We start from the raw sequence: 11,356 nt of genomic DNA on the forward strand, positions 1-11,356 counted from the left end.
CACAAGTAGAGCGAAACCTCCTTGTCATGGCTGTAATAATATGAAAGGAAGAGACCTCACCACCAGTGTCTTCAAGGAACATAGGAATGGGGTTTTGTGATTTCACTCACCAACATCTTCAAAAAAAACTAAAGTAAAGGTTTGGGTGGACTGTTTAATCACACTTTGTTATCACACCAAAGACTCAGTGATCAGTAAATGTAACAATCACGGTTATAAAAATATAAAATTTTTCAAGCCAAATGCCAATAACACGCATGTTAGGGAGAATACCTGGTGGCCACGGTAAGCATAAAATATAAAACTGATACAAAATAAGTGTAATAGAAAGTGGTATTCAATCACTTTATTGCTTATAAATACAGTGCGGCAGATTAGTCATTTTTACTGAAAAATTACTTTTTTCAGGGTCTCTTCCTTGGTGGAGAGCAGGGATGACAGACGCTGACACCAGCATATAAAGCATAACATTTTCAAGAGAGTTATTGGAGGACAGACTGGTGCACCATGAGTGACCAAACTGATTGGATCTTGCATGTGGGCACAGCCAGACATCTCTAGGCTCAAATCTTCAGGATTATAGTACTTGTGTATATACAGCTATACTAGAGATGAGCGGGGGAGCTGTACACAGCCTCCTAATGATCGGTATGATCGTATCCCAGAGTTTCTTCAATAGGGTAGTGAGCAAAGAAAGTACGAGCCAGGTCATTGATGTTTTCATAGGCGCCCATTGAACGGAAATGGTTTACATACTGCCAGAAATCTGAGGTAGAGAAGGGCCAGTAGGGATGTGCCGGGGCATCCAAATATCGATCTGGAAAGTATATTATATAGCGTTAAGATTTGTTTAAGAAAGTTTGCTCTGTTTTATGAAGATTAATAGGCATAAATGATCATCTCTAGAGAAGAATAAAATATGAGGAATAAGTATACATTAATAGAACTTCAAGCTATGTACAGAAAGATCACAAAGTTTAAAAGCAGCTTAGAAGATTTCACTTTTATTGCTTGCCCTTCCTCCTCACACTTAGAGCCTGGTACAGGTGCATTTCTCTTCAAACAATCATACAGTTTGTAGTGTACATAGATGTGCAAAACAATGGGATAAAGGAATATTCCTGAACTTTAATCTCATGGTTACTGTGAAATTGTGTAAATGCATTAATACAGTTCATGTTATCTCAGCTTGCAGAGCTTGGATTCGGTGAATGAGTTTACCCCCAAAAAATTAAATATTGCAGAATATACAGCCTCATGCTACATAACTAAGCTCCATTTCATGCCAAATAAAATAAATTATTAATGTATGTTAAATAGAAAACTATCTTTAGATACATTTTTACTCCAAAAACATTTTATTAAAATAAATTTGATAAAAATTTTAAAATAATCCAATTTAAGTTTTTTCTTTAAAAAAATCTTAAATTTATATCCACCCTGATCTGTGTGAAGATCCCATTTTGTTGTCCCATTGCAACAGCAGGAAGTGATAACCATTCCCTCCAAAGTGCGAGAAATGATTGGTTTTATCTAAGGCCGCGTACACACGGGCGGACTGTCCGTCCAACTAAGTCCGTCAGACAATCCGACAGACAGTCCGTCCTACTTTTGAATGAACGGACTTGACCACACACGATGAACAGACAGTCCGCTGAAAGATTGCGCGATGACGTGTATGGCACGTACGACAGGACTAGAAATACGACGTCCAATACACTGCAATGCAACCTTCGGCCGTGTAAATCCTTTCTGAGCATGCGCCATACTTAGTCCGTCCAACTAGCCTACTCACGAGCGGACTGTCCGCTGAAACCAAAGTTGGACGGACAATATTACGGAAATTCCGAAAGACTTAGTCCGCCAGACTGTCCGCTGAAAAAGTCTGCTGAAGCCCACACACGAGCGGACTGTCCGCTGAAACACGTTTCAGCGGACCAAGTCCGTCAGACAGTCCGCCCGTGTGTACGCGGCCTAAGACTTAGGCTGGCCATACACAGTTCCTATTGAGTCTAAATTCAAGCCTTTGATGGCCCTATCAGCACGACTAAAAATTGATTAAAAATCAAAGGCGCCAGGTGAAAAATATTGGAAAGTGCAGTCACTGTTTGGGTATTCAGACTACCACAGGTGATGTGGCTGTATGAATACAATAGCTGATGGGGAGATTCCTCCATCCACCCTGTTGCTGGACATGTGGGAATCGAAAGAGAAAATGAAATGTGTATGGCTAGCCTTAGTTCCCTTCTGGAATTTCCTGCTCTGTGTACTGTGTATGTCATATGCGTTTAAGTGACCCTCTCAATATAGGGTCACTTTGTATGTTAATGTATACTAATGTATACTTGTAATAGGCAATATCCTCTGCATTGATCTTATTTTTAATATTTTGCTCACCAGTCACTTATGGTTTCTCCCGATGGCTGGTACATCCTGTAGTGACATATAAGCTATCGACAGAAACCACTGTGTGCAATGCAGAAAACAGGTAATCAACCCATCCAGATGGTTAAATACTTGCAGCAGGCAGCAAGAAGCAAAAGGCGGCATATCAACAAAAAGACCACTGGAAAGGTAATTACATTGCCTCTTCTATTACAGGTATGTTTTAACATATAAAGTGACCCCGATAAGGGAACGTGTAATGGTTTTGTATATATTTTGTGTGTTTATTATCATAAAGACTAAAATAACATTGTAAAACAAAAACTCTTCTTTTGTCAGGTAAATATAAAATATTCCTCAAGAGCCTCATTCCTTATCTGATGGCTGGACACTTTAGAATGTGGCTAGTATGAATGAGCTCCCAGTCAGGCAGAATGATCATAAAGGTAAGCAGCTTCTGCTGTGCCCATTCATTAGCTAATCCATAGTGTTCTGGGAATCCTTTGTCATGTATTAAAGGACTATTGTAGGACTCCTGTGACCCGTTTTCAGCAACATTGGACTGAAGTCCAGGTGTGGGCAAGATTGCGACCATATGGTTGGGATCCGCCCACATGCCCAGACTGACACCCGGCTCGGCCTCTCACCCAGCGAGCCGCAGACAAAGCAGACAGCAGTGACTGACAGCCACCAGCTCTCTGCTCACGGGGCTCTGAGAACTGAGCGACTGGCGGTGTTTGATCGCTCGATTCTCAGTGTTAGAGCCAGCGGGGGACAGATGCTGCAGCAGACTAATGCTGCATCCAGCTAAGTATGTATGATGCTGTTAGAAAATGGATTCCCATACTTCTCTTTTACATGTTTATTTGTTAACCTGATACCATTTGTGTACTACAGATATAAAATATCAGATTGAAACATATAAACTATAACATTAATGTACAATAACATTGACTCCAAACCATTATAATTTACCTTTAGCACAAGCATCGGGGAAAAGCAAACATTACAGTCAATGATCAGCTAAATATGTTATATAATTGCTTGCTTATGATTTGCGAAGTGCAAATGTCCTTTTACCTGCACTTGTACCACCCTCTAGTACTATCAGCAATCATTGGTATTGTAAGCTTTTAGGTCATAAGGTTTAAATCATGAGCCTATTATGTGACTACCTGTATTTGAGTAAATGTAGATGACAGGTTAAAGTGACCCTGCCAGCACAGGGGCACTTGTATATAACATATACCTGCAAAATAGAAGACTGCGTATGCTTACAGTAACTTTCCCGTGTTCTGATGTTTGAAAGGCCATCACTTCACTTCTCGCTATACGCAAGTATTAATACATTTCCGGGTGTGTGAATAAACTGCTTCCCCACTGCTTTCTGTGTTTTTTACAACTGGCTCCTACATCACTCTAGGATATCAGTGCCACAGCTTAATGATTATATGCTCTTCTATACTTTGTTAAACATACTTTGTACAAGCTTTGTACAACCCAAGAATGCACGCCTGTAGCAATACCCCTGGCTAGCAGGGGCTCTTGCCATAGTGGGTAAGTGCTCTCCCTTATCATCGTGACATCTTCTACTGGTCTATTTCTGGTTCTGGAAACAAGTACATGAATTTGGGGCAAGCACTGACATTTTTTGTGTGGAGTGCAGAAAAATATTCCCAAGGAGCATGTTCCTGTAAATGGCTGCAAGGTAAATGGGCGCTGCGGCAACTACCGGTTGTGGCCCGTAAAACAGAACAAATTAGAAGATCTGTTGCCAGCACAACAAGGATCTACAAAATAACATCCAAATGGTTTATTAAAAAGATCACATCACAGCATAAAATAGTCACGTTATGGAACCACACAAGACCCTTCCTCAGTCATGAGATTAGGATGGTCATATGTCTAAGGAAGGGGTTTCGTGTGTCTCCAAAACTTTGCTACATTATGCTGTGATGTGATTTTGCTAATACACTGTTTGGACATTATTTTGGAGATCCTTGGTGTGCTGGCGACATATCTTCAGAATGTCTGTACGGATAATTCGTACTCAGAGTAGCATAGCTCTGAAGAGAGTGCAGCTACAGAGGAGTTTTTTGGCTGGGTGGGCAGAGCCTGATGGGGTTTTAGATACACTAGTTTCCCACCAAGTCCCCTCCCCTTGTGATTGACAGCAGGCAGAGGGTAGATTCTTTAGCCAATAGACAACCTGCTTTTGGCAATAGAATCCGCTCACTACCTGCTGTCAATCAGAAGGTGAGAGTAGACCTGATGGGAGACCAGTCCCTCACCTTCCCCATTAGGCTCCACCTACTGTCAACAACAGCGGTTGCCAGGAAGCTGTCAGCTGTGAAGCCGACAGCGCCCTTGACAATTAGTGACAGGTTAGGAGGGATTGCACCAGCAGACATGCTGCCCTATTACACTGCGTACAGAGACAGGCACTCTCCCTGTCTCTGTATGCCAACTTAGAGTTTGTCTTAATTACCTCCAGTTATGTACGAACTGGAGGTAACACTTTTTGAATTTGGTGTAAACATAGTGCCACTTTGCAAAAGCGGTGCTGGGGAGAATGACCTGAATACGTTGGCAGGATGTTTTAAAGGGCTATACCACCAGTAAAGTGGTGTTAATGTTTTATGAAATCCTCCTATAGAAATTCTTCTGTGGTGAAAGCCTATCTACTACCTTCGTTACCCACTAAAGAATCTTTACGTTTGCTTTAGGTCACTAATGAATACAATGATTATATAGAAGTATTAGTTGCAGAGAAAGTAAACAAAGTCTAGAAACAGTCTTTACCATCCTCCTCGTGGATAGGTCTGGCATCTGCAAATAAACATGGAAATGTTATGTGAGAGAGGTATGCATTGGACAATGGAGACTTTCATAGCACAAAGTCTGAGTAGAATTCTAATGTCAGCAGGAATTCCTAACAGCACAGTACTGTGTCCTACATAATAGGGTCCTGTGTTCACCGACTGCGTGGCACTTCCCTTCCACCTGAGAGAAGACCTGTCAGTGAAGAGGATGGGAATATCACTGACACCATGCTATGAGTGAATACACAGGATGCGTGTTGGCACCAGAGACACACAGCTACAGACCAGAAGGCTCTGTTACGGCTTGCTACATTGCTAATTAAACAAAAAATATTTAAGATTTTGCAGCTGAGATGAGTAGAGATGGTAACATGTCTACTGCACTCCCATTTGTTAAAGGGGAAACCTACTGTATATGCAGTACCAAGTTTTTTCAGACTTTACAGCCAATGCCACCTGGTTGGCGTATTCCTATAGAAACAATTGAATCCTTATGATCGCAATGGGAACTTTAAAACTGGGACCCCAGTATAAAAAAGAGAATTGCATGCTGGACATAGGCTACATGTGTTATGGGGTAACACAAAGGTTTAGTGGCCAGCACTTTTGCCTTGCAGGACTGGGATGCACAATTCAGATTTCACTACCTGCATGTAGTTTGCATGTTCTCCCTGTGCTTGTGTGAGGATTCTGCCACATTCTAAAAGACATTCTGGCAGGTTAATTGGCCCCTGTCAAATTTAACCCTAGTAAGTGTGTGCATTTACAGTATCTATGAGGTACACCTTAGATTGTAAGCTCCTTGAGGGCAGAGACTGATGCAAATGTATGTTTTGTAAAATAAGTAAAGTCGTTAATTTAATATAAATGCCTGTGATAAATTTAATTAAAAAAATATATAGTTGTCATTAATAGTACAAACTGGTAATTTATTTCAGCATTGTACAAAATGTAATGAATAAAGGTATGTTGTAATTTAAACCTGTAAAAATTAGTGCTGACATTTTTTTTTCTATAATTAAGAAAACTATTAAATCAAGATGTGGGATATATGGTAATCCTACAACTGTAGGTACATTTAAACATGCTTGGCACAAACACAGGTCTAAAAAAGACTTGATGGACATCTTCTATGGTGACATTACATACAGGAGAGGAGTGTTTAAAACACAGTATAAAGTTAGCCACCTTTTATTCACTGTTAATCTAAATTGATTGTAAAGGCTCTTTTTTTTTTTCAAATAACAAACGTGTTATACTTGCCTCCTCTGTGCAGTTTGCACAGAGCAGCCTAGATCATCCTCTTCTCAGGTCCCTCTTCGCTGCTCCTGGCCCCTCCCTCCTTTAAATGCCCCTCAGCCAGCAGCTTGCTACAGGGGTACCTAAGCTGAGTCAGAGCTCCGTGTATCCATTCAGACATGGAGCGTCAACCTGGCCCCTCCCCCCTCTCCCCTGATTGGCTGACTGACATTGATTGACAGCTACAGGATCCAATGGCACCGCTACTCTGTCTCAGCCAATCAGGATAAGTGTCCTGGATGGCTAAGGGGATCATGGACATCGCTGGAGAGAGAAGAGGCCCAGGTAGGTAATTAGGGGGTGCTGGGGGGGCTGCTACACACAGAAGGTTTTTTTTTTTGAGACCTTTCACCAAGCCGCGGGGGCATCGGTGGTAAAGCGGCGCTATTTTTAGCGTTGCTTTACCGTCGTTTTAGCCGCGCTATTCGGCCGATAGCGGGGCAGTTTTAAAAAGTGGTTGACGGCGTTTTGCCGGTGGTATCACCACGCTGCCCCATTGATGTCAATGGGGAGCAGCGGTGGAGCAGTGGTGAGTTCACTGCTCCAAAGAAGCTGCTAGCAGGACTTGTTGTGATGCCATGCTAGCGCACCGTTCCAATGTGAAAGCCCTCTGGCTTTCTCACTGGAATGCATGGAGCAGATTTTTTTTTTTCTGAAAAACGCTGGCAGTGTGAAAGGGGTCTTAATGCATATAATGCATTAAGATTAAAAAAAAAAAAAAAAAACTTTCTGGCACATTACCATACCCAGGCACATATTATTGCATGATGTGAACACTGTTGTGCACTAATGCCCCTACAGTATATGTAGTATATACAACAAGAACATAATCACATTGGTGAAGCATGTTGGACCAAGGACTACAGCTGTAATTAGCGCAGGTTGGTATATTGCCTGATAGTTTATTCATATGGATTTCAAAGCAGATACAAAAAGACAGCACCCCCAGATTAATGGCCTCTAGCAATGGTGGAGTGAAAACCCAACATGCAATGTTTGTGCAAGAGGTTTATCCAAGCATATGGTCATGTCCAAGAGAATATGGCCACCTTAATGTCACATTATCAATTAACTGATATCAACAACAGGTATGATATAGGTTAAATAGGAAGCTTCTATTTTGTTAAAGCTGGATACACACTATTCGATTTTCTGCAGATTTTTGTCTTCACATTTACCAAAACCATATAATATAAGGTCAAACCTATTTGTATGCAATTAGGATGCCTGAAATCTGACTTGTATCTTAGGCAGACTTCTGGGAAAATCAGTGCGCCAATCACACAAGCAGGAATTGATGTTTCTAGGGGTGGTCAGTATGCACTCTGTGTACAGAACACCTCTGGGTAGCCATATTGCAATGTATTCTCAGAAAATTATAGTGGCTGCAGATTGAAAAGGAAAGTTAATTTTTAATAACGATCAGTTACAATATGATTAGTGTTGCAATTATATGTGCTATAATATCTTTTTATTTTTAATTTTTTCCCTCATGAAAGTGTTTTGACCTCATATTATATGGTTTTGGTAAATACAAAAATCTGCAGAAAATCGAATAGTGTGTATGGGGTCTTAGTGGCAGGTTGCAGACTGTTTATGGTTATCCCTACAGAGCTTCTGGCAATGGAAGGGCTCCTTGTTGAGTTGGGAAATCTCCATGCGACCTTGCCGATCCTTCCTTCTTATCAATGAGTAGAAGGAATGAAAGTATAAACAGCTTGCATGTTGCTTCAGTTTATTGGGTGAGTCCACCATTAAGATACAGCAGCAGGCCCCCAACCACCACGTTTAGGTAGACATTTGCCCATCTTTTGCTAGTTCAACGTTTTTTAAAGCTGACTTGGCTTTTATTTATGTTAAATTCTCTGTTACCCCCCGCTGTACCATTTTGGTGGGGTTCTTGGACAAAAAATGTGTAACACAGCATGTTTGACTTTCAGTCAGATACAGACTTTATCTTTGTGACTTTGGCAATAAATTTCAAAAGGTGGCTATAAAATTATAAACATAGTTACAAGCATGCAGCCACTGAATCAATTCACTTTTATTTTATCCTTTTTTTATTGGGAAAGATTAAATTAACTAAAGCATAAATTAGCTGCTGAGCTTTACTGATATGGCAAAACACATGAAGTACAAGTTAGATAAACATTGAAAACTCAGAAAAAAGATTTTAGAGTGATTAAACCACAAAAACAGTATTTTGTTTTCTAGTTCATACGTTTTCTATAGTGATAAATTCAAGGTCACATTCAGCAATGTAGCCTTCTAAAAGTCATTCAAAGCTATTTAAAGAAATAAAGAAATGTTCATCGCATAACTCATGAGTACATCTTTTTGGTTAGCTTCCAGTTTGATCTACACATGTAAAAACATTAACATTTTAAGAGAGGTTTATATACTGATTTTTTATTTATTTTTTGGACAGCATATACAGTAATGAGTAAGCACTGGGCAATTATCTTCAGAAAAAAAAAAATGACAACAGGCTAAGATAATTCAAAGAAATTGATTTTAGTAAATAAAATGTTATTTAAAAGCTGTGGGTCTAGCAGGATACTCCATGAAAATATATTTATATTTTTTATATTTTATTTATATTATATATAGGTAGGTATAGAGATCGATTTATAAGGATTTAAGTAACATTACATTATGTTTCAGATCATGGTCTAAGTCTATTTAAATAATGCCCTTAAAAAAAAATGACAAAGTACAATATGAAAGACCCTATAGCACCTAATCAGAAACTAAACCAAGCTGCTGAAAACTGATTGGTTGCTGTGGTTTGCTGTCAATCACAGTTGATTGTTCTGAGTTTGTTTTCAAATCATTATATGTGAGAAGATTGTATACAAAATCATAGAAAGACTTACCAAGGATAGCACCCAGAAGGATACAGGAGAAATATAAACCAATAAAAAGTAGCTTCATCTTTATATATAGTGCTGTAAATGAGAATAATCAGATTTGTTCAAAAATGTGACTATAGCAGTTTATAGAAGTCTGTTTAGATGCACCTATATCACTGTATAATTCTGCAGTAAGCATGAATGTTATCTATAGTTACCATATATATTTTACATGCATTAAACATAGTCAAAGCTCTGTATAACCTCTATGCAATCCATTATGTGTTGCATCTTAAACAGTATAAAAGTAGTACAGTTACACGACATAATAAAGCATACAACATAAAAACTTTCCATGGCTATGTGGTTCAATGTGGTGCTGTTACCTGCTCTATATGCTGATGCTTGCTGAAGTCCTGCTAAGTCTTCCTGCACAGGTTACCTGCTGCTTCTACTGCCAGCCTGGCTGCTCCTCTTACAACGGTTCCCAGCCCCCCTTGTATAAAGGGGCTGACTGAGGAAAGCACAGCCGGCTACTTTTTTTTTTTCTGATTGGAAATATAACCTCAATTATACAGTCCCTGGTTATGGAAATATTGCTGGTGACCAGTGAGTGAGTTATGGATTAGGAGAAACAAAAGTCGCCATAAAAGTAGACCTCAGTTGTATTTATGTATGTGTGTGTGTGTATATATATATATACACACATACACACACAAGCAAAATAGATTTTCATAAAAAACACTTTGTCAGATATTTTACATATATAGATAATGCTGCAGATGACAACGCACTTCCCGAATAACACCAGACGCTGAAAGGACTCCATCAGATCTCTATGTAAATTTAACCTTGAGCTACTGATCTGTGTAGCCAGCAGGTCTTTTTTTTTTTTTTTTTTTTAAATGAAAGGTAAATATATAGTGATTAAAGTGGTTGTAAACCCTCCCTCCTGACTTTTAACTATAGGTAAGCCTAGAAAAGGGCTTACATATAGGTAGTGGAAATATCTCCTAAACATGCGCTGTTTAGCAGATATTTCACTTGTAGTGCACCGATGATGTAATCAGTGCATGCGCTGTGAAGAAACGGACCTCCATGCCATTTCTTCCCCAGCGTGTGCCGTTACTGGCGGCTCCCACGTGCATGCGCCGGAGTGACGTCACACGGCTCTGGCCAGTCACAGTGCCGGAGTTCGCGCCCCCCCAGAAGGAAGAGGGGCGAAGGTGGACGCAGCCTGTACAGGGGACAGCAATGGATTCGTTTGCAGGTAAGTGTCACATAATGGACTAGTATGCGATGCATACTAGCCCATTGTGCTTTTAATTTGCAGGCAGCAAAAGAGGAAGTAAAACCCATCAGGGTTTACTTCCTCTTTAAGATGGTCAAGGCTCAACTCTAGCATTTTGTGCCCGCTTGCGTTCTCCTTTGCTAGATTATGTCAGCACCTCCCCAACTCCTCATCCCGTAGCTCCTCTTTGTTTACATTCACAGCACTACATACCTACCCAGACTCAGTGCTGCTGAGGCAGTTTTAGAGATCAGAGTCTTTTGTGTGAGGAAGCCGAGCTGTACAGACTAATTCCAGAGCTTCTGCAGTGCAAGGACCATAAGGTGCAGAACCAAAACAGGGGTGCCCGTGTCTACACCAGAAAGGACACTGGCCTGTTTCTAGTGACTAAGCTTTGCACCAGTGAGTCTGAGACACTGAGAGAGCACTTGCGAGCTGGGACCAGAACTGGAAGGACCCTTTGTCACCAGTGTCTACAGTTTGGGAGAACCAGCAAGGACCAGAGCTGAGAGACTCAGCCTTGTGAGGACCTGTTCAGGAGGACTGGGTCCTGGGTACCTGAGGACAACAGACTGTCAAGTGATCTGGGCTGGATTTCTGTGTACCAGAAGGCGTGAGCTGAGCCATCTGTGCTAATACAGTAGAGACTGGGCCTTGTTGAGCAGCCCATCAACCATCCATTACACACTCTTAAAGGGAGAGCTCTA

General features: G+C 40.6%; 1 protein-coding gene across 1 annotated transcript; it reads right to left on the reverse strand.

The window, feature by feature from the left end:
• Positions 1-331: 331 nt before the first annotated feature.
• OTOS (otospiralin) lies at positions 332-9,898 on the reverse strand. The gene is made up of 4 exons (XM_077488350.1): positions 9,745-9,898; positions 9,383-9,454; positions 5,188-5,214; positions 332-817 (listed from the first exon to the last, which is right to left on the reverse strand). Exons 2-4 carry the CDS (start codon positions 9,438-9,440, stop codon positions 639-641), a joined length of 264 nt encoding a protein of 87 aa, XP_077344476.1. The 5' UTR covers positions 9,441-9,454; positions 9,745-9,898; the 3' UTR covers positions 332-638.
• Between the last annotated feature and the right edge of the window lie 1,458 nt (positions 9,899-11,356).

Source organism: Lithobates pipiens, unplaced genomic scaffold (genome assembly GCF_037356315.1).
Source record: "Lithobates pipiens isolate NorthernLeopardFrog02 unplaced genomic scaffold, aLitPip1_a1.2 Scaffold_18, whole genome shotgun sequence".
Lineage (NCBI taxonomy): Eukaryota > Metazoa > Chordata > Amphibia > Anura > Ranidae > Lithobates > Lithobates pipiens.